The 27,528-nt window shown below is 38.6% G+C and overlaps 1 protein-coding gene across 1 annotated transcript; it reads left to right on the forward strand.

Annotated features, from left to right (window-relative positions):
- Positions 1-27,528, forward strand: LOC122806622 (cytochrome P450 1A1). The gene is made up of 7 exons (XM_044077197.1): positions 1-140; positions 10,520-11,404; positions 13,404-13,530; positions 14,095-14,184; positions 19,970-20,093; positions 20,455-20,541; positions 25,428-27,528. Exons 2-7 carry the CDS (start codon positions 10,562-10,564, stop codon positions 25,729-25,731), a joined length of 1,575 nt encoding a protein of 524 aa, XP_043933132.1. The 5' UTR covers positions 1-140; positions 10,520-10,561; the 3' UTR covers positions 25,732-27,528.

A 27,528-nucleotide genomic window follows, 5' to 3' on the forward strand; every position in this document is an offset into this window, starting at 1 on the left:
TAATAAGCTTACTAACGGTTGTGCTTTTAATTCTACATTTAACTTAGTTTTTAAACAAATATTGAGTGATTTTGAGTTTTGCGTAGACATTGGCATTTGCAGATCAGAAGCGAAAGCGGTATCACATTTAAAGGAAAAGGGTAAGTCATTAACTGCATCAGCCTGTAATAGGAAACCTTTTTGTATATGAAATCTAACTTGAATATTATGCTGTTTTACTTAAAAAACGATAGCAAGACTGTAAAAGGAGCCCATCTAGTAAATGCATGATGACTGGTCTACATCAGGAATCAGGAAGCAAGTGTTCCTTGCAGAACTAGGGACCATACTGTATTGAAGCTAGGAACAAACCCTGCAAGACGCTCTAGATTGTAGACTTCAGTCATTTGCAATGGTTATGAAATGGTAATCAGCAAACGAGATTTAACTGCCAAAGGATGAACGTCTGCAGTATGTGTTTTCTCTGTAGACTTGAGTCAGATTAGGTGAACATTTCTTGCGGCTCCTAGCCAAATTAAGTTGTGCACATGCTGTGTCAGTTACTCAGCCTTATCTTAAGGTATCACGGCAACTTTGCACTTAACTCTTGCAGACGAGTGAGTAATAGCCATTTTCATTTTTGCATGCACTTCATAAGAAAGCAATAAGAATGATGTAAGTGCTCCCATAGGCTGCAAATGAAAGATATTTGGGAATCGCTACTACAATACATAATGTCTTTCCACATCAAAAGAAGTTCGACACATCTACGTGGAATGTGTACATCTCGGGTCTTGTTTTATGTGTTGTTTTGAATGGCATTAGCTCTTCCACTCTGCGTCGTTCTTTTGTGAATAAACACCGTTGGGGGGAGTCTCATGGACAAGCAACTCGTAATTTGTTAGACTTTGGTATTGCTCTGTATGTAACTTAGCCTGCACCTGGGAAGCGTGGATGTGTTCTGAGAAAAACAGAAATAATATTTTGAGTAAATGTTTAGTGCACATAGCAGTAAAATAGGGTCAGGTGCAAAACAGATAAAGGAGCATATAATTTGTTTCGCTAAATGAATACCCCCCCCCCCCCCAAGATTGACAATTTATGAGTAGGTAGGCATGTGGAGTTAGACAGTAGGCATACGCACTGATCATCTCCAGTTGTAAAAAAAACTCCCAGTTGTAAAAACAAATAAATAAGTGGATCCCTGTATACGCTACACCCACATACACTCACTGACAAACACGCACACAAAGGTGAGATCTTAGGTTATCTACATGTGTCCTACTATAATCAGTAGATAATGGTAACATAAGAGTTGCGAGAGATGTATATGTGAGCGGAGAAAGACGGGAGACTTGTGCGGGATTTAGAGGGTGCAGCTCAGGTTAAGACAATGTTAAAAATAAATGCATCCTTTATAAATTGAGGTGTTGCTAGGCAGACTAAATATCAGAAACTGAACGGTAAAAATAGAGGCACTCATACTAATAATCTAGACTATTTCCAACGCAACTATTCTAAGCAGTTTGCCTTTCACTTAAAGCATTTTACAAGGTAAGTGGTCTCATGTTTACTGCAGCAGAAACAAGTATGGGAGAAAATTAGGGAAATGAGTCCTATAAAGTATCTTGGCAAGAAAGTTAACAGATGAGCAAATTGCCCTTGTGATAACAAACATCACCCTCCTGCCTGTGGACCAGGCACTACCTACGGAGACAGGTAAAAATGGTCCATTAAACGCTGGGGGATGCTTCCAATTACATCTGCAGAAAGAAGTGCTTTATGCAGACTTCCGTATACCTTCAGTCCAAAAGCAAAATTTCTTAGGTCAAACACAAACAATGCTGTTCCTTAAGGGCTTCCTAGATCTGCAGTGATCTGTCATCAGCACTTATTTCCTCATTAATACAAGGATGCATATCCATGTTTTGTTATGTTTCATACAGATTTTGTTTGTTTCCTCTTAGTATGGCCTTGCAGTGTAATGCATTGAACCGCACGTTTTGCCTTATTAAAAGCTCATTCTAATTACATTTGAGCTGCTTATGCTGTTTCACACAATATTTAACTGTCTGTTTCAGATACAAAATAATTGTTTATGTACATAGCAAGGGAAACTTGTGAAACACATTCCCCCTAAAATCTTAGAGGGCATTTGCCATTTTTCTTTTTTCCGCAGCGCACAACTGCTCAGATATGGTCTGTCCTGCCCAAAGAGGAACGGACAGTCGATGTTTGAGCAGTTGTGCCGGGGGTGCGGCTGAAAAAGGCAAAAATCCTGGGATTTCACGGCAAAATATCTCCAGGTTTTCTTTAACAGTTGCATAAAGTAATTAGTGTTTCTGTGAAAGATCTAAATATTACGTGAAACAGCATAGGCAACTCGAATAAATCAAGCATACGCTTTTATTTTTTTACAAAAAAATAAATTCAGTCTTTTTGCACTTGCTGGAGGCATGATTTTCCTGCAAAATCTCACGTCTCTGCAGAAACAAGTATCCCACTTAGGCCATTTGAAAAGGTGGCAACCCTAATTCATGTGGACCTCAATGTTTATTCAGGGAGCGAGAAAGAAACTGAGAGTCTTGGGATTACATATAAAATGTTGCCGGACTAGGTTTTTTTGGGCGGCCTGGGATGGAGCAAACATAAAATGAACTCTGTTCTTCAGGGAAACGAAAGTCTTCTCAGTAAATCTTTCATTAATAAGTGGATGAAGCAGTATAAAATGGCATATTGTTTGTTTACACCACTTTTATTTTGTCCTCTAAGGGCAATGTGCAACAAACCTGGGGACTGGTGTGGTGGTGGTGTGTATGTGTGTGTTTGTTTGTGTGGGGGATCAGGGTACATTTACCCTAACATTAATCTCACACAGTGCACCACAAGTGTCACATAATGCTTCTTGTTTGGGCGTTGTATCCATTTAGCAAGGCGCAATATCACAAAATCGATTTTCAACTAATTGTGTTTATGTTTTGTTAAAGGAATTAAGGAGAATGCACATTGGGATTTTTTTGCAGGACACAATTGCCCAAAAAGGGACTGTCCCTCGCAAAGTGGGACAGCTGGTAACCCTAAATGCACCTCTTATCTGTTATGCAACTCGATAGACCAATCGATAACTTCTTATTTTAAGTACGTGCAGAATCAATTGGCTATTCTGTCAGCCACTTTCCAGAAACATGTGTTAAATGAATACAATCATTCTTAATATGAATTGTTTATGTGCACTGATTGCATGCTTCAGTGGGCATGTTCGTAAATATATGACCTGATTAGGAATAAGGATAACTGTCCAGAATGTCAGATCGGATCCTGGCTGCAGCTAACTTAGCAAAACTTAAAAGTAACAATAAAGTCCTCTTTCCAGAGGAAAAAAAAACTACTCCAGTTAAAGGTTTAAGCAGATCTTTATCCAACGATGGACTGGCGTTCTTGTCCGATCATATGTCAGACTGATGATCTGTATGAACTGGTGGCAGTTCTTGTAAAATTAGCCGTACTCGCTCGAGTCACTGGCTGCAGAGAAGTGGTGCTCCAGCAGGTCTATGGGTCCTATACCTTGTGCAAATGCACTTGTACATATGCATATAAATTGCAAAAAGCAATCTTAATGTACACTACTGCTTTGTTACTTCCCGATGCAGCTTCCATACACCTAATGAACAGTTGACCCCATACAAGGTTAGTTAACCTTTACAAGGCTGCACTGTTAGTGCTGTTTAAGATTGTTACTGTATAGGTAACTTCATTACCCAGTTTGGCTCTAAAAAAAATCTCGTGCATAATTAATTACCAGATCTATTTAAAACTTTGTGTAGTTTTTCTCTTTTCCCCCCATAGAAATGTATACTCAGTTTTTGAGCATGGCTGGTGACTGAAAGGGGTGGTTTAACCAGTCGGGGCCCCCACTCGGTTAACAAGCAAAGAAGTAAGCAAGCAAACAAACCATAAAAAAGTGGCCAGTGCTACACCAAACGGTTTTTCCGATGGGGTTGAAGTCATCCAGCACAACTCGTATTTACAAATCGTTCTTCACCGTGACAGATTCCGACACAAGACCTATTAATTCTTAGACAAGATTTAGTAATAGTTCGTGTAAAATGACATGCGCCTCACTATGGAAGAGGAATTGATTTGTTTTATTTATATATTAATTAACTAACAAGGGCACGCGCCTCTTCTCGGGAGTGATGGGTGTGGCGCTATTGTGACTTGCATAGCAAGTAAATGAAGACCGATGGAATCAAACTCCATTATTACTACGTAACAGAAAATAAACAAATAAATGATATTTGTATAAAACGCAAACTGTTTACAAGCACTTGTATCATTGGCATACCTCTCAACAGATGAGCTGTCCAGATTTTCGCAGAATGTCCAGTTTTTTACCTCATAGTTTTGGTCCGTACCTCATAGAATTCGTGGTTTTCTGACAGATCAGAGGACTGATGAGTGAAGTCACTAAATAATGACGTACTTTTGAGTTTCAGACTTCATATCACTCAGAAAAATGCGTGCTAACACAAATCCCGCTATTCCATCAAATTTCTAAGTTTATAAGCGCAATATTTCCATGTCCCTATTCTGGGGCCTTTGCCCTCTCCCCCCAATTATTTTAGGCTTTGTCAACATTTATTTATTTATTTATTTTTGCGCCGAGAGGTTGAGATGTATGATCATTGGGGCTAAGAGCAGTACAGACTTTGGAGATAGCTATTAATGACACTGGTAGTTAAAGCCTTTTACGTTTGCAAGGAAGTTCTGCAACCACGTATTCATGTTAGTACCGAAAAGCTTAGGTACAAAGTCAGTTTTTAATTATCTGTAGGCAATGTAATTTAACCTGTGGCAATAAAGCAGTCTTTTAGGGTCTAGGTGTATTTCTTGGGAGGACAGTCCTAGGGGTCCGTAGATGAACTCTAAAGCATCCATTGCATCATTTGAATGCTGCGTTATGCATTTAATTTTAATAGCAGAATGTTTACTGCAGGGTCAGTGTAACTCTTGCTTGACAAACGTGTTTATTTTATTTTGCTTTTGTGAGATCTTAGCACAGTCAACCGATCCCTACCGTGCATAAGCACAGGACTGATGAAATTAGTACTCTGTATAGTTTAGACTTCTGTTGAGTTCTTAGTGGTTTTGTCTGTCACTCACGCTCTTGATGTGGGTTAGGAATTTTGATTAAATATGGACAGCTTTTTCTTGCACCAACCCGCGGCCGTTCGTGCGGGCGTGTATGCGGGTGTATGTGCGCGTGGAAGATTTACAGATTATGACTGCTTTGTCACCACAGCTGGGAGCACAACATGCCTTAAATAAATTGTGTATTGGCACCTCCCCATACTCCTGGCTAGGTTTCAATCTGTAGGATGTTAGGTTTTAATTAGTGCAAAAGTATGCATTTTCAGTTCTTGAAGTCAATAAATATAAAAGGGAGTCTGAAGTGCACATTATTTTCAAGCCACAGCATAAAGTATATAAGTGCATTCGAGGAAGCGGACCCTCGATTTCTAGGTACTATTTAAATAGCTCATAAAATATTCGTTTTGGTGATGTACATCAAAGAAATGCTCCTTGCAGCGTTTCCTGTACTTTGATACTGCCGCCTTTGTTTATGCACTGAAAGGGTGTTTAAAGCAACAAAGCAGCTCAGTTTAATGTCAAGTTGTACTTAAACTTACACAGCCTTCCATTCATGTATATAACTTATCCGGCTCACTGCAAGTTTACTAACTCCCAGATGGGGCGTGGTAGCTTTAAGAGATTTCCAGGAAAACTTTTGAGATCTCAGGTTGAAAGTAGGTAAAGCAGCATTGCTTTTTCGTGTACTCTGCAGACAGGTAAAGCGACCAGACCACATTCCAGAAGACACGCATCCTGTCATGAACGTAAACAACCACCTACCTACATAGTATCACGAGTCTTCTATAAAATATAGAAAACTAGTCTGGAATCCTAAGTAATCAACTTCTGATTTGCACAAACGAAGTTAAGCCTAGAACTTTGCAAGTTTATCTTGCAGATGCAAATAGAATAATGTCAATTCCAAGGGTTGCATGGAATAGTAGAAGTTAATGCTGCAGCAGTCAGGGAGATGTCAATATTTCAGCTGACTAATGAAAAAAATAACATGGCAATATTTCAGCTTATAGGCTTGAAGAATGCCCACTGACACGTATTTTTAAGTAATGCACTCTTGCCAACATGACAAACTCCATAGCTATACGTAAGTAATTCTTGCAATATACAGAGGGACGACTTCGGCTTGAGCAAAATCCTTTGCCATAGCATGTGTGCTGGGGCGTGGGGGGCAAATACAATCGCCTACAACTTCAGATACTAGTATCAGAAACATCAGTGCATGCTACAGATGTTCTAATCGCAGGACATCTTGGGAGGTTGTACTATGTCATAGGACATCTTGGGAGGTTTTACTATGTAACTTTGTGATGTTCTCTGAGGAGCTAATTAGCATTTAGACCTTTTACAGTCAGAAAGAAGTGCTGGGGTATTATACATGAAGAGATGAAGGCACACTTTTTTTTTCTTTCAGCTTTTCCCAGTTAGGGGTCGCCACAGCAGATCACCTGTCCGCTCATGATTGGCAGTGGAGTTTTATGGTGTCGAGTTGCCATCACGGCACCCAACCTTCCATGGAAGGCACACACACGCATGCACTCAAGCCTAGGGCCAATTTAGAGTGTCCAATCCACCTGCAGCATGTCTTTGGGAAGTGGGAGGAAACCGGTGCACCCGGAGAAAACCCACACGGCCACAGGAAGGACATGCAGACTCCGCACAGAAGGCACCCCCAGCTGAGGGTCGAACCGGAGAACCTCTTGCTGTGAGGCGACACCACTAACCGCTGCACCACCATGGCCGCCCAAATGAAGACACACTAAAAATCAGAAATATATTTCATACATTTGTTAGGAATCTAAGAGTGATCCTTAATACTCCCTGCACTTTGAGATGCTATAAAGTGGGAAAAATCACCTAGCTGCAATTTATGTACCTATGTATGAAAAGTCTAGTGGGTATAACAGAGCCTTTTTCACCCAAATAAGGTGCACTTAACAAGACAGACATGCACACATTGTACCCTTCAGCTTTTCAATGCAACAAATCTGACAAAGCTGTAAATAATGGGGGGGGGGGGGGGGGGGGCAAAATATGGACAGTTTTAAAATACTGCTTTCATCAAATACAAAAGTTGACAGAATAACTGGTTTTGCATTAGCATGATTTTTCTGAAATATATGAAGTCTGAAACTTCAAATGTCTTATCATTGTTTTCTGACTTCAATCCTCATTAATTTCCCAGGGGGGGTGGGGGGCACGAGGAGCAGACCTAAAATACAAGGCAAAAATCTGGACATTCTGTGAAAATCTGGCCAGTTGACAGGTATGTATGAATACACTGAATTCCATTGCTTAGTTAAAAATACTGTTGGGGACAGAGGAATCCAAAATTGTACAAGCACTCGCGAAACGTGGCTACTGTTAACAGAGTATAACAACACACCAGTCTTTCTGTTTACTGGCATTTGCACTACTGCTACTCCATGTGAGGCTGAACTGCATTTGTGCATGTACCAGTGCTTGTTACCAACATCTGCCACCATCCACCTGACACCCAAGCTTATAATGGGGCTTGGAGACCACAGCTACATCTCTTATTAATGCATACCAGAGTTCTTAAATATGACAGACCATCAGTGATCCTACCTCAGCATTTTGTTGTTCGCTCTAGGGCTGAAGCTAGTGAGTGTTACATAGAGAGTGTTGCTACTATACACTGACAGAATTCAATATGAAGTATTGCACCGCTACTTTCCAAATTGGAACATATGTATGTAGTAATGACTTACATGCTTTATTATTATTTATTTATTTACATTTGTTGTCCGGGAGTGTTCAACTGGACGTAGGTCCATTTTCAGCGGAGGCCCAGGGAGAAAAACTTCACAGTTAAAATAAACGGACAGTAGTTACATTGGATTACATAGCGATTAACAATTTAACATAGCAATTAATTACAAATTTATTTACAGATGAAGAACATAGTACATCAGTAGAAAACTAGAATCTTTATCTGCAAAGTACATAACATACATTAACAAATGTTACAATAAGAAGTTCCTGCTGTATAATAAGTACTAGGCTTATGAGCATCTGAGCTTGCTATAATCAAGGTAGTTAGTGGGGTAGAAAGAAAGGTAGTGGTTGGATGGGGTGGGTGATTTTAGAGTGGGAGTTGCAACGGCACAGCCAGCATGTTTTTAGGTTATTATTTTTATTAATAATTTTATTATAATTATTTATTATTATTGTTGTTATTATTATTATTATTTGCATCTATGCATTAACATAAAGCACACCTCTCAAATTCTTTGCTCAATAATTCAGGACAAAGCCAAAAATAATGCAAGGACAAAAGGGTCTTAAAGTATGGACAATGTTTCAAATATGAATCTAATTCACTTAAAAAAATTAATAGATCAATAGGTTTTGCATCAAAATGCATTTTTTGAACAATAAATAGTAGGAATCTCTTAATAACTGGTATCATTCACTTGACTGTAATCTCCAGTGATTTACTTGAGAAACAAAAACATACTATGAGGGACAAGGCAAAAATATGAAGCAATATCAGAGGCATTTTGTAAAACTCTGGACGATTTTGAGTTATGGTATAAAGTAACCAGGTCTCATCAATTATTGATCGTGCCTCTTTTAGGGTTACTAATGCACTGGTAGCACTTTCCATAAAGCAAGGCTAGTCCCCTCCACAGCCATATGGCCACAAATATATTTCTATACACATTTTCCAGCATTATATTTCAATATATATATATATATATATATATATATATATATATATATATATATATATATATATATATTTTTTTTTTTTTTTTTTATACAAATTTGCCAACTCATACAATCATGTTGTGCATAACATATGCTTAAGATGTCATCCTGATTTCTGTTGCACTCACAAGCTGCCTGCTCAAGTATTCTATAAGTAAACTGACATTGTTTAAACATGATCAAAAGGGACTTGGCAAGAAATGAGCTATGATATAAAATATGGAAGCCTAAATTCAATACAAAAGTGCCCAGACAGAGAGGAAGTGATAGCATGAGTCAAGATCAATCTGTTGGTATCGTATCATATAATATGAAGGCAAGCAAATAGTGTGGCTAACTTGGAAAGACAAATTATTGGCATACATAGGAATATGCTTCAACAGTAGAAAACAAATTATTTTCTGTCAATGCAGACAAGAGTAAACTCTCTGGCTGGGTTTGTAAGAGTTACAGTTAACTCAGAACATTAAGGTAAGTAAGCGTAGATCCTGCAAGCTGGGAAGAGCAGCTATAGAGATGATGACAGATGTCAGTGTCTTGCTTCTAAGTATTTCCTGTTTATGTAAACCTTGTGTTTCTGTAGCTTTATTGCATGTATTGACATTTTCCAGTGCCCACTGCAATAGTCTTTTAGTCCTTTCACTTGTTTATACTGAAATTTTACTTAGACTCTTGTGCACTTCAAGTTGCTTTTACCCTCCCTGCAGTGGAATGTTCTGCTGGTCTCACTGACTTGGAAGATATTATGCATTTGTATTTAATTTGCATTTGTGAATCCATAGGGAGACCCTCAACACCATTCACTAGGTGCAAGTCACAAAGCATTAAAATTTATACAGAGTTAAACATTATCTGAAGAAATTAAAAAGACCAAACCAGCCTGTTGTTGTAGGAGCACAGTGCCTTGTTATATCACTGATGGGCAAGATTATTTGAGAGGATCCAATGCCAGAAGGCTGTAGAGAGCAGAGGGACTGAGCTGTCAGTATCCCGCTCTCTTATCTTGGTGGGAGGAAGTGGGTTATTCACAGCTATACTGCTGACCCCCCAGTGGGATTCCTGAGTATCTCCAGATGTCACACTAATGTGCTGCATGCAGGAATGTGCAAGAGTGCTGCTTTATGAATCTGCAAGAAGAAGCACACACCAGGGTTGCAGGAACCAGCCATTACTGGTCATGACTGGTGAGCTGGAAGTATCCTGCCAACAAATGCCAGTAGAGGCACCCCAAAGGGGTTGGTAAATGGATGACTGGGACTAAGGGAGATGGTATAGGCAAACATGTTAGTAAAGGCTAGAGTCCAGACTCCAACCCTTAGGAGGAAAAACTACAAATAAAAAAGTACTAAGCTATAAACATCTTTTTAAATTTAATTTCTACTGGCACAAGATATTACCTAAACAAATAAGTGATTTATAATCTGTCCAAACCAACATACTATAATAAATCTAAAACTAAATTACTGACAGGATGAATTTACCTTACTTTGACATACTTCTAGTAATTTCTGTAATGTCTCGTCATCATATTTTGTTGAGGAAGTTGCTTATATTTTGCATTGTTCTGTCATTCTCATTCATAACTTTTGATTAAAATTAAGCTGTATCTGCCTATCATATTAATTTACAATGTTCATTTATTCCTTTATTACCACAGGAGATATAAAGTACTTTTTTGACTGACAACCTCTGTTGCTTCATGATGATTTGGCACAATCTGCTTGGTTCTGAATCCATCACACTGACTGAAATCTTACTAGCCATTACTTGTTTCTGCATCTTTTGCTTGATAATACGCACCTTTCAAAAGAAGGTTCCACAAGGTTTGAAACTGCCACTAGGGCCTACAGGTCTTCCCCTGATTGGTAATGCCCACCAGCTGGGAAAGAACCCTCATCTTACTTTGAGTGAAATGCATAAAACCTATGGAGATGTTATGCAAATCAAAATAGGTATGCGACCTGTTGTGGTCTTAAGTGGATATGAGACAATCAGACAAGCTTTGATCAAACAAGGTGATGATTTTGCTGGCCGACCTGATCTATACAGCTTCAGATATATCAACAATGGCATGAGCCTTGCCTTCAGTAAAGACATGGGTGAAGTATGGAAGGCCCGTAGAAAGCTGGCTAAGCATGCCCTGCGTGAGTTCTCTGCAGATGAGTGCAAAAATACCACTTACTCCTGCATCCTAGAAGAGCACATTTCCCAAGAAGCAGAGTACCTGATTACACTTTTCAGTGACTTAATGGAAAAGAATGGAAGGTTTGATCCATTCAGAAATATAGTGGTCTCAGTTGCCAATGTCATCTGTGCTCTCTGTTTTGGGAAGCGCTACAGCCATGATCACCAAAGGTTGCTGAGCTTGGTGACAATGTCAGAAGAGTTTGCAAAGATAGCTGGTTCAGGTAACCAGGCCGATTTTATCCCCATTCTCCAGTACTTACCGAATCCTGCTATGAATGTTTTCATTGACTTAAACAGGAGATTCAATGCTTTCGTCCAAGAAATAGTAAAGGAGCATTACAAACTCTTTGACAAGGTAAGAAAGTCATACAAGAATATTAAATGTTTTCAGGTGTCAGTCCTCTTGCATTTAGTGACCAACTTAGACTTTCTCTTTACAGGTCAGAATGTGGCTATATTGTTAGCCTTTTTTCACTATGTATGTGTTGGCCTTATAATTTTTAGTCTGTTTTGTTGTATTTACACTACCTACACCTTTCACCTACCCATCAGTTAATCTTTTTAGAATGCCGCCAAGGATTTCTTTGAGATGCTGTCACACTCTTAAAAACTCTTGTCATTTCCTGTTAAAAAGTAAGACCTAATTTAGTCAGCCTATTACATTCATCATGCTCTTACCTAGAAGAATTTTTTTTCTGGGCTACCCCTCCCCCCCCCCATGCACTCACACAAAAAACACAGTTAGCTCTTGCACTCGGTTACCTACACTTCTATGTTTGTATGTCTGAAAGAGTCAGATGTTTCTAATATGTTTGAATTGATTTATGTCTGAATTCTCTAAAAATCTCACCCATTGTCCTTATCTTATATAAACTCTTTCAGAGATGAAAACATTTTTTGAGGTTTTTTTAGAATATGTCCCCACCACTCTAGCACACACACACACACACACACACACACACACACACACACACACACACACACACACACACACACACATACACACCACTTAGTATTACAATCTGGTTACTTTCCTGATTGTTATTCAACTGTGTACCTGAAACTAGTCTAAGTAACTCAGTTATACTAAAAGAGAAACTGTCTCTGAGCTGTGTCACAACTCACTTTTACCTAACCAAGTATGGAATTGATGGATTTTTATTGGAATAGCATGTGTAGAGTTTTTATGGCTGTGCATTTACCAGCACCTCCTACATACATGATAAATACACTATACATCACTAGATGTATTTTTTTACAAAATAAAATACATTTTAGCTGATATTTGCTAGAACTCTTTCCTGCTGAGATCAGATAGTGCATGATATTTGTGCTCAAGATGATGTGAGAGAGATGTGAAGGGGTCATTCTGAACAGGAAGAACAAAGAGAGAAGGAAAAGGCACAGACAGCTGATTGAAGGGGCTGACTACATCCTGGATTTCCAAAATAATCTCTTAGACAGACAGGATTTTGGATCCATTTGACTGACTACCAGAATGGATGGTAAATAGGGAATGGACAGAGGCATTCCAGACAGCATGGTTTGTTTGTTTGTTTGTGTCTTTCGGCTTTTCCCAGTTAGGGGTCGCCACAGCGGAACTCCGGTATGCTAATGATTGGCAGTAGATTTTTACGTACTGGCTTGCCGGGCCTAACGCACAACCTTCAACGAAGGAACGCCCATTCATGCATGTCGCTACACAGAAGACGCTCTAACTGAGAATCGAATGGGCAATGTCTAACTGTGAGGCGACAATGCTACCGCAGCACCACCACCGCAGTACATTCCAGACAGCATGGTACAAGTGGGAAAAGGGTAAGGAAGACTGTAGGGATAGAAGAGAGGTAGAACGTCAAACATACTTAAAAGGGTGGACTACATAGGCTTATTGTGTCCTTCTGCCATCAGGAAAACGTAATGAACTATAATTCTAGGATATGCAGGTAATGGTGTGTTGGAAATGACTTGGTGCCTCTGACAAAGGCAGCTAATACAACATTAATTGATTAAGTATTTGCAAATCTGAATGTAGTTGCATCAAGCAAGGAGTACAAGCCTATAATATATATCTGTTTATTTTTTGAAAATTTAAACTGAATTGTAGCTAAATATTTACTCAGTGCTTTTGTTGCATCGATTCAGATACTAGATCAAAAATAAAATCCTGTTAAATAAGGTACTTGGAAATATACTGTCACAGAGGTGGACTACTGTTATATAGTACAGCATTTTTTATATAAATGCCACATTCATGACTGTAATTATTTTCATACTCGTTTTGTGGTCTGTGCTTAAGAGTTGTACAACAAGTGTCAACAATATAACAACTTATGTCCATTTATATCCATTAGGACAACATCACAGATATCACTGACTTTCTCATTGAGCATTGCCAGGACAAGAAAATGGATGAAAATGCTAACCTACAGCTGTCAGATGAAAAAGTTGTTGGGATTGTAAATGATCTGTTTGGAGCAGGTGAGGTCCTACTGCTTTATTCATGTAGACAATCTACTGCACTCATATTTTTCTTTCCATTTCATAATTTACTACATTGATGGGTCGGCTGTTCCATTAGTGCAGAAGAGGGCCATGTGTCTTCACCTCTCACAACCCAAAATTAATTAGTGGTTTAGTTATGAGAGAGCTAGCCTGGAGGAAATGAGTGGCTGATGTCATCCTGCTTGTTTTATGGGGGAGGGGGGTTGGAGAGACTCCTACAATGGGATTTGTACCAAGGATGGTAGGTGCTGTCTGAAACAAGCAGAGGTATATTTTAACGGGGCTGTAAACTGTAGTAGTATCTGGTCTAAGTGAACATGTGTAGAGAGACTAAATTATTTGTTTTAACTTTTTGTTATATTCGACAACAGAAACTTCTTGCTAGTCATTCTTAAGCTTACATTACAACTTAGAAAATCAGTAATCTGATATGTAAACCAAAATGTACTGTACTTAAATGTTGCTATAGATTATCCCATACAATGGCATGTGCTTGTTTTAAAGAAAAATATTACAAGGATTTTTTTCCCTTTTCTTAAGGATTTGACACTGTTACGACTGCTCTTTGTTGGAGTCTCACATACCTTGTTGCATTCCCAGAAATACAGAAGAAAATACATGAAGAGTTAGGTATGTATGTTTAGCATTGTGGAAGAAAATATTGCTCTGTAAAGACTTAAGGCTTGCCAGACTGTACCTTTTAAGGATTTTTATTTTGTCATTTCTTGGCTACTAATTCTGGTTGGATAGTGGAAAGCTATAATCACTCCACTGACTACTTACCTTGGATAGAGAAGCAGACAGAGTGCTGCAACTTTCTTTGTATAAATGTAACCATTAATGCTTCCTGTGCCCAAATACATATATAAATAAAATGGAAATATAAATAAAATAGTGGATTTTCTTCGGTAATGCCTAATATGTGAGTTCCGATCAGCTGGAAAGTAAACTGAGATGTATGACAACTAACATTTTTACTTTCTGCTTCCTATACGGAGGTCAGTAATTTTATTCTTCATGTCTCCCATGTAAGGGTCTAGTGTATGTGATGCTGTATGACCAGTCCACTCAAATATAGAGAATGGAATCTTACAGAATAGCACCAAAGTTGTAGCAACCTGAAATTCACATCCTACAGTGGGAGAAGTCAGAGGCATATCAATAGTGGCAATGTTCCTTCAGTGCTAATTTATAGCAGATTAATGCAGTGCACATTTAATATCAACAGTGGCAATGTTCCTTCAGTGCTAATTTATAGCAGATTAATGCAGTGCACATTTAATATCAACAGTGGCAATGTTCCTTCAGTGCTAATTTATAGCAGATTAATGCAGTGCACATTTAATATCAACAGTGGCAATGTTCCTTCAGTGCTAATTTATAGCAGATTAATGCAGTGCACATTTAATATCAACAGTGGCAATGTTCCTTCAGTGCTAATTTATAGCAGATTAATGCAGTGCACATTTAATATCAACAGTGGCAATGTTCCTTCAGTGCTAATTTATAGCAGATTAATGCAGTGCACATTTAATATCAACAGTGGCAATGTTCCTTCAGTGCTAATTTATAGCAGATTAATGCAGTGCACATTTAATATCAACAGTGGCAATGTTCCTTCAGTGCTAATTTTTAGCAGATTAATGCAGTGCACATTTAATATCAACAGTGGTAATGTTCCTTCAATGCTAATTTATAGCAGATTAAATATTTGCTGTAGCATAGACTAGATCCAGGCCTGCTGAATCTAGCTTTGTTTATATGCTTGTTGTTTGTTTGCTTGTTATTTCCCTGGAATGCTAATTCCACCTAATACGCTGCTTCTCAGCGCTTCTGTGGATCACTAGTGATATCTGCATTGCTTACTATACTTATTTCCTTGTTTCACTTGAAAGAAAGTTACTGTTTGTCGTTTTTGCATTTAAGTTACCTGTAACACATTGCACTTAAGTTACCTGGCACTTGCTCACTAAAGCAATTATATGTCAGCACTAAAAATTAAAAGCACTGCACCCTCACTCCCCACTGGCCCTTGTTTTCAATTATAAAGGAATTCCCAATATTATTCTAGCATGTCCAAAGGTCAGTTGTCAATCTCCTCTCCGGTCCAGCTGGTGAATCTAGGAATCTTGAGGCAATGTTACAACTGCCTTATGTACACTGACAACCCACTCCTCCTCCCAACAACTTCCAACACATGTGAGAGTTGCAACCATATAGCAAAACTGGAGGCTAAGCTCTCTCAACTCAGTACTGGCATAACCAGTCAGGAGGAGAAGGAAACCACACTCACTACAATTCCTGTCTCACACAGACCTACCACGACAGCAAACCAAACACATAATCACACAAAAACATATTCAGAGGCTCTAAATAAAGATCTGCCTAAGCAGCAGAGACCTACAAAGCAGACACCCAAGCAACCGCTACCCCAAAACAAAACACGTGCAACACATATCTCACAAAGCCAGTGTGCCAAACAGTCACAGCCCTTAAGACTAAACAACACACCTGATACACTTGTAATAGGTGACTCTATCGTCAGGCACACTGACGTCCCGCTCACCAGGCTGAACAAGGAGAGGGTCACGGTGCGCAGCCTGTCGGGCGCTAGGATCCGCCACATAACACAAGCACTCAGGTCACTCCAAGGCAAGTACAAATATGACTCAGTCATTGTCCATGCTGGTGTGAATGACCTGAGATGTACCTCCCTGGACTACATGAAAAGAGACATAGAGGAGCTCTCTGAGCATGTAGCCCAGGCCGGTATGACCCTGACCTTGAGTAGCATCTTACCCTCACCAAGAATGATGCCACAATATAAAGACAAGATGATCAATTTCAACAATTGGCTTAAGTACTGGTGTCATTCAAAGGGGATCCAATGCCTGTCAGCTTGGGATGATATGCTCGACAAGCCACGCTGCTTCGCTAGGGATGGCTTGCACCTGTCACCCCTGGGCTTTCAGATATTGGCAAAGACTCTTGCTACCCCCATAGTGCCTTTTTTAGGCAAGGCTCAAAAGACAAACCCACCTCCATAGGTATCACAAGGGATAAGAAACTAAGAGTAATGCTACTCAACGCCAGAAGTCTAAACCTCAAGATGCACACACTCGAAACTCTCCTTAGCATGGAGAACATCGATATCTGTGCAGTAACAGAAACCTGGTTCAGGGCTCCCGAGAGCACCCCAGCACTACCAGGTTATACCTCATACTATGCTTTTCGGCCCCAAAACTTGGACCAAACCACAAAAGGAGGGGCAGTATCGATATTCATCAAAGATACCCACACCTCCAGGTTGGTGGCAAAGCACAAAGCATCAGAGACTATCCATGTGCAACTAACAGTGGGTAAAACTGCCTTCCAGTTTATAGCCTGCTACAGACCACCCTCCCAAACCCAGGAACCCCACTCAGCCTTCCTGAGAACACTGGAAAATATGAAGGTCTCTCCAAACACCATTATATTGGGCGACTTCAACTACCCAAACATAGACTGGGAGCATTACTCTAGCTCCAACACCCTAGCCCAAAGGTTCCTAGAATTTATAAACTCAAATGCTATGGAACAACTTGTTACCACTCCCACAAGAGGGGAAAACATACTGGACCTGATCATCACCAACATGGGGACTCTATGCTCCAGACCAGAAGTGTATCCCTCACTGGTAAGATCAGACCATAAATTAATCTCACTGGATATTCACATCCTGACCCCACCCCTTGCCCAGAAAACCACAGTGAAAAACTTCTCTAAAGCAAATTTCACACTCCTCAAAACCGAGGTGGAGTCCTTCAAAGCCCCCGGGCCTGTGGAAAATACGACCCAGACCGCAGAATCCTTTATAAACGCATTCTATGAACACCTTCAGGAATGCATGAATCATGCGATCCCAAACAAAACCAAGACCCAATCCTCCAAAGGCAGACGTCCTGTCTGGTGGACCCCAGCCACAAACAAACTATACAATAGAAGGAGGAAGCTACTAAATGATAGAGCAAAATCCCAAAAAGGGAAGGCATCACTGATCAGTATTAGCAAAAAACTACGGGCACTCATAAAATTGTCTAAGGCCAGCTTCGAGAGATAAATTGCACAGGACACTAAGGATAATCACAAGGCTTTCTTTAGTTATGTTAGGAACCTGGGTGGTAATTCCCAGATATGCTCAGAATTAGTCCAAAATGACAAAAAATACACCGAACCCACAGACATTGCCAACATCCTAGCTGACAGGTTCAGCACAAACTTCTCCCCCCCCTCCACACCAAAAGGGCAAATATCTATCCCAGCAGAGTGCTGCCCCCCTGACATCTCAGATGCTCAGGTAAGAGCCACCCTCTCCAAAGCAAAAAACACAGCATCAATGGGACCAGATGGTGTCCCGGGCTGCGTCCTACATGAACTCCAAGAAGAGCTAAACCCAAACATAAAACTACTGTTCAATCTCAGCCTTACTACAGGATATGTGCCCAAAGAGTGGCGTACAGCAACAGTGGTCCCTCTCCATAAAGGTGGTGCCTCAACGGATCCTGGAAACTATCACCCCATAAGCCTGACTAGCTTAGTCTGCAAAGCTATGGAAAGGATCATCATGGACCGCATAAATAAAGATATTGGGGACCTACAGACACTGGATCCTACCCAGTTTGGCTTTGTTAAGGGCAGATCCTGCCTCTTAAACCTGGTTGATTTCTTTGAAACAGTCACCAAGGCCATTGACGAGGGGAAGGTGGTCCACACAGCCTACCTGGACCTTGCAAAAGCCTTCGATACAATACCCCACTCGGGCATTATAGATAAGCTCACCAGCTTAAATATAAACCCCTATGTCACTAGATGGATTGCAAACTGGCTCAAGGACAGAACCCACATGGTTAGAATTGCTGGAGCCATGTCAGACTCCAAACCAGTTACAAGTGGTGTCCCACAAGGCTCAGTCCTGGGACCTCTCTTGTTCGGTATATATTTCTCGGAGGTACAGGCCAACACGGAAGGACTGTGGCTGACCAAGTTCGCAGATGACTGCAAACTGGGCACCATAATCGACTCTCCAGCCGGCACAAGCTTCCTCCAAAAGGGCCTCATAGAAACAGGCAACTGGTGCCAGAGCCATGGCCTCAAGCTAAATGCCAAAAAGTGTATAGTCATCCCCTTTGGCGAAAACAAAGTGCCCACAAATTACTACATAGGTGGTAATTCATTAAGTACAGAAGAAGTAATTAGGGACCTGGGGACCCAAGTTGATAGCAATCTCTCATTTGACAACCATGTGGCCAAAGTGGTTAGAAAAACATTTTATATAGCCCACCTAATCATGAAGGGATTCACATCTAGATCAGGGGAGGTCATCGTGCCTCTTTACTCATCCCTCATCAGGCCCATAATTGAGTACAATGCCCCTTTTGGGATGTACCTTACCAGACAACTGCAGCAACTGGAAAGACCCCAAAAGTACCTCACCAAGAGGATCAAAGGGCTCAAACAGATGTCATATGCTGCCCGGTTAAAGAAACTCCAGCTCTACTCAGTGGCATACCGCCTGTTCAGAGGCGATCTGTGCCTGACGTATAAAGCCATGTCCAACCCAGAATTAATGGACATGCTGCACCTCAGAAAATCCATATCCCATTGAGCTACGGGCTCAAGAGACTTGAACCTCAGCAGTGAAATAAATAGGACATGCTGGAGGGACAGATTCATAACCCAGAGGCTCCCTTCACTCTGGAATAAAATCCCAGTCCAGGTTAGGCAGAGTCCCTCATTGACTCTCTTCAAGAGGAATCTTGATGAGTGAATGGGAGATCATAGGTTTACCCCAGGTATCACTTCTGTGTCACTGTTAGACAGAGGCACAGTATACTAACCTCGAAAAAGGGCATAGCAAAATAAATTTAAAATGGGTGGGAAAGCCAAACACATTCTGGCTAGGCTTATAAATGCCCTAGGGCAGATAGCCTAGTATGAACCTATGAACCTATGAATATCAACAGTGGCAATGTTCCTTCAGTGCTAATTTATAGCAGATTAATGCAGTGCACATTTAATATCAACAGTGGCAATGTTCCTTCAGTGCTATTTTTTAGCAGATTAATGCAGTGCACATTTAATATCAACAGTGGCAATGTTCCTTCAGTGCTAATTTTTAGCAGATTAATGCAATGCACATTTAATATCAACAGTGGCAATGTTCCTTCAGTGCTGATTTATAGCAGATTAATGCAGTGCACATTTAATATCAACAGTGGCAATGTTCCTTCAGTGCTAATTTTTAGCAGATTAATGCAATGCACATTTAATATCAACAGTGGCAACGTTCCTTCAGTACTAATTTATAGCAGATTAATGCAATGCACATTTAAGTTGCCTTTGCAAAAAATTGTATTCATTTTCTGTAATTTTTTAGATGAGAAAATTGGACAAGAACGGAAGCCGAGGCTCTCAGACAGAAGTCACCTGCCATATTTAGAAGCTTTTATCGCAGAGACTTTCAGATATTCTAGCTTTGTGCCCTTCACAATTCCTCACTGGTAAGGTGCTGTCTTTCATTATAAGACACAATTATGTGAATGGAGTGAGCATATCAAGGCTGTTACATGTGAAGAAAATTAAAGTTAGTTACTTAATATGTGCGCTAAAGAATGCAAGAGCAACCTTAATTTTATTCAGTGATATAATTTTTTGTTAAAGTGCGGGTCAAATAATGCATGGTCTAGCTTTAGTGATTCAGTTTCTAGAACTGAAAGCATTTACATACAAAACTACTGTCTGACACATGAGCAGTTGCCACAAGCCATTTCAGGCTACAGTGTTATCATTTACTTCTAATCTGATGTCATTAACTAATGTCACTTTATACAGATATTGACCACGTATTCTAATTCTTTGCAGCACGACAAAGAATGTTGTTTTGAATGGTTACTTCATTCCCCAGGCTACATGCGTTTTCATCAATCAGTGGCAAGTCAACCATGACAAGTAAGTAACTCTTTTAATGGCAGAAGTGTAGATGTGTCAGGTTAAATTGCTTATTGCTGCATTAATACATTGAGAAAGTTGATATAAACTATTAATCAGAAAAAAAATAGTTAGGAAAAACCCATGAGTTCCTATAGGTATCTGCTTAACATTTTTCTACAATAAAAGGAAATAATAAAACAATTGCGTATTTATTACAAAAGTACTATAAAATAATGCGATCTATTTGATTAAAACACATTACATGACCTTTGAATATTTAATAGACAGACCTAAGAGGTAAACATTTTGCTTGCATAGGTCTCACAAGAGCCATACTTCCTCTTTGACAATTGTATCTGGCAGTCATAGTACACACATTAGAGCATATTTAATATATATGAATCAGCTTAATAAAACAAACTAAGATAAAAGCATTCACATTTTTTTGTGTGTGACTTCTCTTATGTGGAAACTTTCATCTTGTACGTAGGAAATCTTTATATTTGCACTTTGAGTTCAAGGTGAGCTCAGAGATAAGACATTCATGCTGATACTTTGTATCACACTTGATTAGGCAGCTTTTCACAAATTAAACCCATAACTGGCATCAAAAGTAATTTTTTCAGTGACCACATGGCTGACAATTTGGAATAAACAAGTATGTACAAACATACATACATACATACATACCATATAATTTGCTAATGCAAATAATGATGCAGGTGCAGTTCATGTAACAAGCACATGATGGTGCACATGGTCTTTGGGATATAGGCTGGTCCTTCAATGTGGGTCAGTGTGATTCTGAAATTATTGTTTGTTTTGCAAAAAAATGTAGTCTGCAGATAAAGCTTGATAACGGTTACATTCATTAGGTAGTCTGTACACATGGCTATATTGAAAAAAACAGATATAAAGAAAAAAGCATTGGCAATAGTCATCAGATTTAGCTCAGATCTTCAGCCCAGTTGTACTAGGACCCCACTTTATAAGTTGTGTGATATCATTGAAGAAACCCATCCCCAAATTTAATTTTGCAGTCAGAATGCATATTTATCTTTTTGCATAGCTCTCAATAAATCAGGGATAGCTCTCAACAGAATTAGGAATAAGTGCAGAATAAAACAGCTAAGATGAGTAATGATTTTAGAAGTAGGGGTTTTAGACCAGGTGAAGTGGATAATATGGTTACTGATGTTTTACAAAATAGGTCTGGTACAGCGAAACCCTATTTTTGAGACATTAGAAGGAGCTCCTAGAAACAGTATCCCTCTAACCTTGTTTTTTACCAGTGATAATGAGGACATATGTGGCATTATAAAAGCTAATTGGCCGATTTTGAAGAGAGATGAGCATATTAAGAAATTGGTAGGGACTAAGCCTTGTTTCAGATATAAGAACAAAAAATCATTGAAACATCTCTGTTACAAAACCAAATATAATGGTAACAATTTATTAGAGGTTACTGGTACACATCAATGTGGCAGATGTAATTTTTATAAATTTATAAATACTCCCAATAAATACATCTGTGCATCCTATTATGTGAGTCTCTTAAGTTTAATGTTATGGCGCATTGTCACACCTCTGATATTGTCTATCTTGCCAGCTGTAATTTATGTGAGTTTTTATGCTGGCAAAACTAATCTTTCCTTTTTTGAACAGACTAGGGAACGTGTATATACAATACGTACTGGTGATGTTACTAATGCACTTTCTAGACATGTCAATATGACTGACAGTACACACACTTTTGGTTTTATAGTGATTGAAGCTGTTAAACGGGATATGCGTTTGGGTGACTTTAAAAATTATACAGAGAGAAGAGAGTTGCACTGGATTATTAAATTACAAGCAGATATGTCACCAGGCTTGAATGATAGAGTTCCTTTGAAATCAGTTTTGAAATCTAGGGATTTGATTTGATAGAGTAGATGTGATTTTTTTATTTTATTAGTTTTTGTTAATACATGCTTTTGATTGGTTGTATTTTAGATGCATCACTATTTAAATGGTTTGTTATTGAATTATTCATGGTCTGAAGAAGCACCTGTTACAGTGAGAAAGCGCTTACCAGTTTTGTTATTTTTATCAAAGTCAGTGTGTTTTTACCTGCCGTGTTTCTGCGTTTGTCATTTTATTCTACACTTTTTCATTTTTGGTGATGCAGTCTATTCCTCATGAGGTCTTTGACTTGTTTTAGAATTAGAAATAAATCCAGAAATAATCAGGGATAGTTTTAAAATATTAGTATCATTAACCTGAAGCACTGACAGAGTAAGGCAAATGTGAATTAATATACATTTTCTGAAGTAAAAGAAGTCTATAACTCTAATTATTGGTATTATTTATTAAATGTAGTACACCACCTGTTCTCCAAAGTCACCAATGTTTGGAGAGATAACCACGGAAAGAGCTAAAATTTCAGTCAAAATCACAGACGTCCCTGAAAGTCTGGGACAGTTGAGAGCTATGCTTGTAAATGTGAAAACAATACTTACCTGTATTTGAAAAGTTAATAGCCATTATACTCATGGGAAGGTCTATATTATGTGATGGAATGGTCAACTATTCAAACACGTAATAGTCGACCCATAATAATCGAACAGCCACAATGTCAAACAGTTCAATGGAGATCTCCTTACAGTGCGGAATTGGAAGTTTTCCATTGTCTGCACTGTACTGCAATCTCAGAGTTGGTATATTTAAGTAGCGGGAGGTGTGGGGGGTGCAGGGGGGCTTGCCCCCCTGTGTAGAGCGTTTAAATGATTTGTTTGGATGGGTTTTTCTTTTTTTCTTTTCCGTTCAACATTGTGGCAGTTCAATTATTATAGGTTGACTATTACATGTTTGAACATTTGACCATTCGATCACATAATATAGACCCCCCCCCCCCCCATGGGACAGGTAACCTAACTTCCAGTTGACAAATATGAAGTCAAACAACACAAAAGCACACAAATGTGACAAAACATCTGACTCAGTGACCATGCAAGAAACATTATCAATGGAACATCAAGGAAAAAAAGAATGATATGCAGAAGCAAGCATCCTGCCACACCAACAGGAATTAAACAATCAGTGTAATAATTAAATAATAATGCACTAATACCTGTTCCTCCATTAAATAAAAAAATACATGCCCTTCCCTGAGAAGTCCATCTCGAAAACTGCAGCACAAGGTCAAAGTCCTTGGTCTGACACTGTTATTATTATACATTGAATGGGTTTATGTCTCCAACGGTCACTTTATAGAATGTTCAACCACATTTGTTTGCCTTCCTGCTGTTTGACCTCCCATTACTCGATGAGAACTAAGGAAGCCCATGGAATACCATGAGCAAAATGCTTCACGGTAAAGATAAAAACAGTGAAGAAATTGCAATGGTGATTATAACATATCAAAGTAATGGTAGTCTTGTAATTTCTATAGATGTGAGCAGTCTGGGACCATATTCTAAGCACAGTCAAATTAATACCTCTGTCTTGGGAATTCTGTTGTGCTCATTTCAGTTTTTTTTTGTTGTATGTGAGGTGCTTGCTGCATAAAATTAGCTACATTTGCAATGACTGCAAAATAGTCAGAATCTGGAGTTCATAAATGGTGTACATGAGTCTTAAGTAAACATATTAGTAACTTAACTAAACATGGAATCAAAACTTTACTATTTCCATCAGCTTTGGGTCATAGTCCTTTTATAGACCTCTCTGCTGTTACAGTACAGCTGTGTCCTGAAGTCTATCTTCTATATTTATTTGTTTAGGAAAAAAGCTCTCTCTTAAACCTTGTTTTCTTTTATTTTGTTTACACACTGTTCTTTTAGAACACAGCAGCCCAAGAGCAGTGTCAAATTTAATGAAGTTGAATCCCCAGAGAAGCTATGTTGAAAGTTAGGGCTAAACTATTAAAACTGGGCATATTAAACCTAACAGTTAAAACTCATTGAATTAAACTGAGCTGGATAGAAAAGCTCTGTAGCTTGTGACTCAGTTTGTGGCTCAGACAACAAATTACTCTCCTGGAGCAGTGAAAGCATTTATTACCAAAGACGTCTGTAGAGTCAACAAGTGAAGCTGTGAAGCTTCTAATGGGGCAGAATTTTTCTCCCAATTTGGAAAGCTAAGTACAGCAAATGACTTTGAGGAGTGGTAATTCTTAAATTCACTGGTTTTTAATTTGAAAACAGACACACATGTACAGCACTCCTACCAAGTACTACAAAGGATAATATAAAAGAGCCAAGTGTGGCTACAGTGAATGGGGTTGGATTTTTTTTTTTTTTTTTTTTTACTAATACCTAACAGAAAAAAGATAATGTTTTTAATGGTAGGCATTGGAAGATAAGGTAACCTTCAGTGATACACTTATGATAAGGTGATAGCAAGGGGGACATTAGGTGATTTTGCTCCCAATTGTCAGGAAAAGAGTATGGCAGAATAGCTAAAGAAAACTATTAAACAATACATTTACAGCTGTGTTTAACACCCTGCACAGTCAAGACTACATAACAGTTACTATTGAAAGATTGGGCATGCATGAAATGTAAGAAAAAAGTGAATAGTGTCTAAGTTTTTAGTGAAACTGACAAAAAATAGCAGACCTCTGTATTTCATAGAATTCTAATCGCCATTTTGTGGCAATGTCCATAACTTCCAAAGTCTTTTGCAAACCTGTCATTATCATTTTCTAAGCTGTTCATGTCCTGGCAGGGGTCACAGTCCATTGCAAAACCATTTTGTGCAATTGTGTGTTTTACCTTATAAATGTTTGCTGGTCTCTTTAAAGCTGATGCAGTTGTTACAATAAGTAGCAGTTGTAAATTTGTTTTGGTTTCCTGCCATATTTTGTTCTAATCTGTACATTCCGTTGTGATGTATTTAGACCACTTTTTTTCCTGTTTCAGTGAACTGTGGAAGAACCCATTCAACTTCTGCCCTGAGAGGTTTCTGAATGCAGATGGAAAATCTGTCAACAAAGGAGAAATTGAGAAAGTAATGCTGTTTGGAATGGGAAAGAGGCGTTGTATTGGTGAGTCCATTGCACAAATGGAAGTTTTCCTCTTCCTCGCTACAATGTTGCACCAGATGGAATTTCAGAAGGCTCCAGGAGAAGAAGTAGACTTGACACCAATTTATGGCCTTTCAATGAAAAACAAACAGTGTAACTTAAGAGCTGTACCTCATGTTCAGATCAAAGGGCATGAATGAAAGGGAAATTGATGACTACTATAAATTCTTTGCCTTTCTATGATGTCATTAACTTTAACACTTGCCTTAATGGGTCAGATGGCCTAAGCTTGCTACAGGCCTATAAGCTGTGCTTCAGGAAATGTGGAGTTACTGGCAAAAGTTGTGAGAATTTAATCTTCAGGTTTAACTTTACCAGTACTTACCCCAAGTGCTTTAAACACAGCTGATCATTTTTAGTGTTGTCATGTTTAGAAGGAGAAAGTGAACAACAGACATTAAAAGTTCTTCATTTCCTGAGTAGTCCTATTCAGTTAGTGCTATCCAGTAGCTTTTCATGATGTTTAAAAGTGCTAAAGGACTCAGTTTTATGAGATCCAAAATGATGCTGCTTCTCAGCAATATTTCATATCTTGCCTGATCACCACTTTGCATTTTATACATTTGTAGAGACTTTTCTTAATAGCAGAAATATTTTTTTTTTTGGTGTTTAAGTGTACCCAATTATACTAGGAGAGATTCTGCAGAGATATGTCAAAACAAGTGTAATTGCAATGCATACATTTGAGAAATGTAATATTTTAAGAGGGCAAGAGAAGAGTGGTTTTGAGTTACTATAACACTGGGACAGGAAAGATTTGGGCTAGATAATTACTGGGCACATATAAACATGCTGCATTCTGGGCAAACTGAACACTTTTTATCACAGCAAAACAAGTTAATGTTATTTGTTTTACATGTAAGACATGGGCTTATACACTTTCCACTTCCTGGCATTAGAAAGTAAACATTTGCATAAAACACAGTTTGCTGCTTTTACATCAGCCTTGCTGTGTTTTAATTTTTAACCTCTCTACACATAGAAATAGACTGCACAAATTATTTGAGATGTTTACAGTCTGAGATCTTTTAATCAATGTTGTTATAAAGATAAATCACAAGATGGAAATGTGACGGAAGTGCATTAAACGGTGCATTTTTTTAGCAACCATGCTAAAAATAGTTTAAAATGTATACATGTACTAAAAGAGAGGTTTCTGCTGTTTGATATGCTATATGTGCAGCAGTTTGGCTTGTAGAATGTATACGCTCAGTATACTAGAGGAACATGTGTTAGGAAAAGAAAATTGGTTAAGCAGTTAAGTGTGTTTCCTGTTTCCATGCAAGAGCTCCAGTGTTTTGTGGAGTCTAGCTCTACTACTGGGGGGTTGGGGATAAATGGAGGGAGATACTGGTTCATATTTGTGGTGTACTTACTCTGAAAATGGGCCTCATCCGATCAAACATCTCAATCAATAAAATAAACAGGCAAGCATACAGGCAAACTGGAATTATTACATTTCAGCTCTGCATTTTAAAACGAGTGAGACAGGAGAAAAATGCTACACAAAAGAAGTCATTATGTCTTTAATAAGCTTTTTTTATCCATTTTATAAAGTACTACTGTATATTTTAGCATTATATGTGTTCATTTAAATAGCATGAGCTTCATGAATGAATCAGAATTGTATCATTTGTGCATCACAAGGGTAATTGTGAGGTACTATTTGAGGGAACTGTGAATTTATTTTAAGATGCATCTTTCAATGTATTTCTGCATTTGTTGTGTTTAATTTTTTTTGTATTTATGTTCCACATGAAGTAGTAAAGCATATGACCATAAGTGAAGGAAGAAAATTGTAAACTGAAGTGCACCAGATATCTATATAACGTTTGTAATTATTGCAATGTTTTTTTAAATGTTCCTTTATATTATCATATAAGAATTATTTTCATATTGGAAATGAAAAAAAAAATTTAGTTAAGTGTGTATATATA

Source organism: Protopterus annectens, chromosome 7.part0 (genome assembly GCF_019279795.1).
Source record: "Protopterus annectens isolate FY-2018-M chromosome 7.part0, PAN1.0, whole genome shotgun sequence".
Lineage (NCBI taxonomy): Eukaryota > Metazoa > Chordata > Ceratodontiformes > Protopteridae > Protopterus > Protopterus annectens.